Genomic DNA, 2432 nt, shown 5'->3' on the forward strand with positions numbered 1-2432 from the left:
AAAGCCTGATACAGGCTGATATTCCTGGGGCTCTCAGGCCAGATACAGGTTTTTGCAGGTAAGCCTCTCTGTGAGACAGAGACCCTGCGCGAACTTAGTCAGTCCCTCTTCTGCCTGAGGGACTTGGGACTAAGCGGCAAATTTTGGTGTGAGTCCTGAGGACCCCATTTTTGATTTTGGCTGGTGTCAAAATTTGACCCCATGTTACTCAATCATCCTGTGGACCAAATTGGCCACCCAGGAGCTAAATTGAAGGCCTGCATCTTGCCTTCAAGACTACATAGGCCACCATTTTTCTTCAATGGCCTTGAACCAAGAAGGCATGTAACTTCATGACTTCAGGATTCAAGGATTGATCATACACACGTACATGTGTGGTAAATCCATGAAAGCTGTATACACCACACCAAATTACATAAGTATCAAACTGCAGGACAATGTTGTACCAGAGCTGTATCTAGCACACTGCTGTTTTCAATTCTCCTGGAAGAGTACAGGGATGTTTATGGAAATTGTTCCTGTACACAAGTAAAAAAAAGAAAACCCACATCCTTTGAAGAGAGCTCATCGGTGCTTTTGCAAGGGTGTCCAGGAGCCCCATGGGGGATTTGTTGGAGTAAGAGTGGGTGAATGCCTGCGGAAGAAGCTGGGCTCCAAGGCCATGTCACTCATGACCCAATCCGAGCAGCTGGGGTTGTGTAATAAAGGATCTAGTAAAAAATGGGGGTTTGCCGAGCCTTAGGCGCGTCAGGACTCACGCCAAAGCTCGACGCTTGGGGGCAAGCCTCTCTGTGAGACAGAGACCCTGCGGGGCTCTCCTCCAGAGAGGCTTTGTTGAGCTCGGACCCTGCGGGGCTGCCTCACTGGGAGGCTTTGTTAAGCTCGGGGTTGGATGTGCACACAGGGGGCGGGAGCGCGGGCGCACGCCTGGTACGCCCCCCGTGGCGCCGGCAGTACCACTTCGGACACACTTCGCGCAGCTTCGTGCCTCTTCGGCAGATCCCAAACAAATCGGCTGGACACTCTGACACACTACGAGGATGACGATGTAGATACGTAATGGGTGCAATCGGACAGTTCATTGGCCTACTCTTCGTAGTCTTGCTTGCCTTTATTCTGCGGCTCGCCTATATCATTCGATCCACTCACCAACGCCAATCCCCTTCCGCTGCCGCTGGCCGATTGCGAACATGTAAACTCACCGTCCTCCTAGGGAGTGGTCAGTCACAAATGCATCTCAATCTTTCATAGATCAACCATACTAACCTAATGATCCAACCTTATTCGAAGAATATAGGTGGCCATACCGGGGAAATGATTCGGTTACTATCAGACCTTCCATTCGATCGATATACTCCGAGGACCTATATCATCTCGTCGGCCGATTCATTAAGTAGATCAAAGGCTGTTGAACTTGAACGGAGCAAGCAAGCAGGCCAAGTTCGTCTTTTCCATAATCAAAAACTCATTCACCCTCATCCACCAAAATGAGATGGGCTTATTGAGAGGTTTTTCCTCCGATCAGTATACATTTCTTGAGATTCCGCGGGCCAGGAGAGTCAACCAATCATTTCTCACAAGCATATCTACAACGATCAACTCTTTACTGGTTTGCGTGTGGTTCATTGCGATTAAACCAAACTTCGTGTTTCCAGAGACATCACAAGATGACAAAGATGGGCAAGTCGGTTCGGGTGCAATACTACTGAATGGGCCAGGCTCAGCAGTACCCATCGCCTTGTCCGCCTTCCTGGTCAGGGTAGGTAGTTCTCCTTTTGAATTTCCTGGATGAGAAGCACCTCCCAGGACTCTAGAAAACTACCCAGTGTTTTTCAACTGATAATAACTAATTGCATTCATCCACAGTTAATAACAGGAAAGCCCGAACCACGATTGATCTACGTTGAATCCTTGGCAAGAGTCAAAAGACTGAGTCTCACGGGTATACTCTTGTTACCCTTCGTGGACTGCTTCATTGTCCAATGGAAAGTTTTGCAGACTGAGATCCATTCATCAAAGTTGTATCAAGCTCTCAATTGCTTGGAACTAGTTCCTGCCATTACATTTGATGGCTGGATGGTTTAAGAAATGTGACCACCTTTCCCTTGTGATAACCCATAGTTAGAGTGATATGGTGATATACTTCTTGATACCTGGGCAAACTAGTGAGTACCCTCTAGGCACATGGTCACACCCCTTGGTGTGATGATTGGTATAACAGTATAGTGGCTCATTGTTGCCAGTTGGCAGTATATGGCATTCACCAACTAAAAAGAACAGTGAATCAGAGGATATTTTTTGTTTTGAGACTGATCAGAGTATGAGTGTGACTGTTTATATCCCAGATCTTAACTTGCTATAAGCATCTCAAACTGTCTTTGGATATTCCTCTCATCAATGTGGTACCAATACTGCATTAAACATTGAACAAA

At 47.0% G+C, this 2432-nt stretch overlaps 1 protein-coding gene across 1 annotated transcript; it reads left to right on the forward strand.

Annotated features, from left to right (window-relative positions):
- Positions 1-1059: 1059 nt before the first annotated feature.
- PtA15_10A639 (uncharacterized protein) lies at positions 1060-2085 on the forward strand (the record flags this gene model as incomplete). The annotated part of the gene is made up of 4 exons (XM_053160835.1): positions 1060-1219; positions 1298-1440; positions 1526-1759; positions 1867-2085. The coding sequence occupies 4 exons, from the start codon at positions 1060-1062 to the stop codon at positions 2083-2085; spliced, it is 756 nt and encodes a 251-aa protein (XP_053024770.1).
- Between the last annotated feature and the right edge of the window lie 347 nt (positions 2086-2432).

This window comes from Puccinia triticina, chromosome 10A (genome assembly GCF_026914185.1).
Source record: "Puccinia triticina chromosome 10A, complete sequence".
Taxonomy (NCBI): Eukaryota; Fungi; Basidiomycota; class Pucciniomycetes; order Pucciniales; family Pucciniaceae; genus Puccinia; species Puccinia triticina.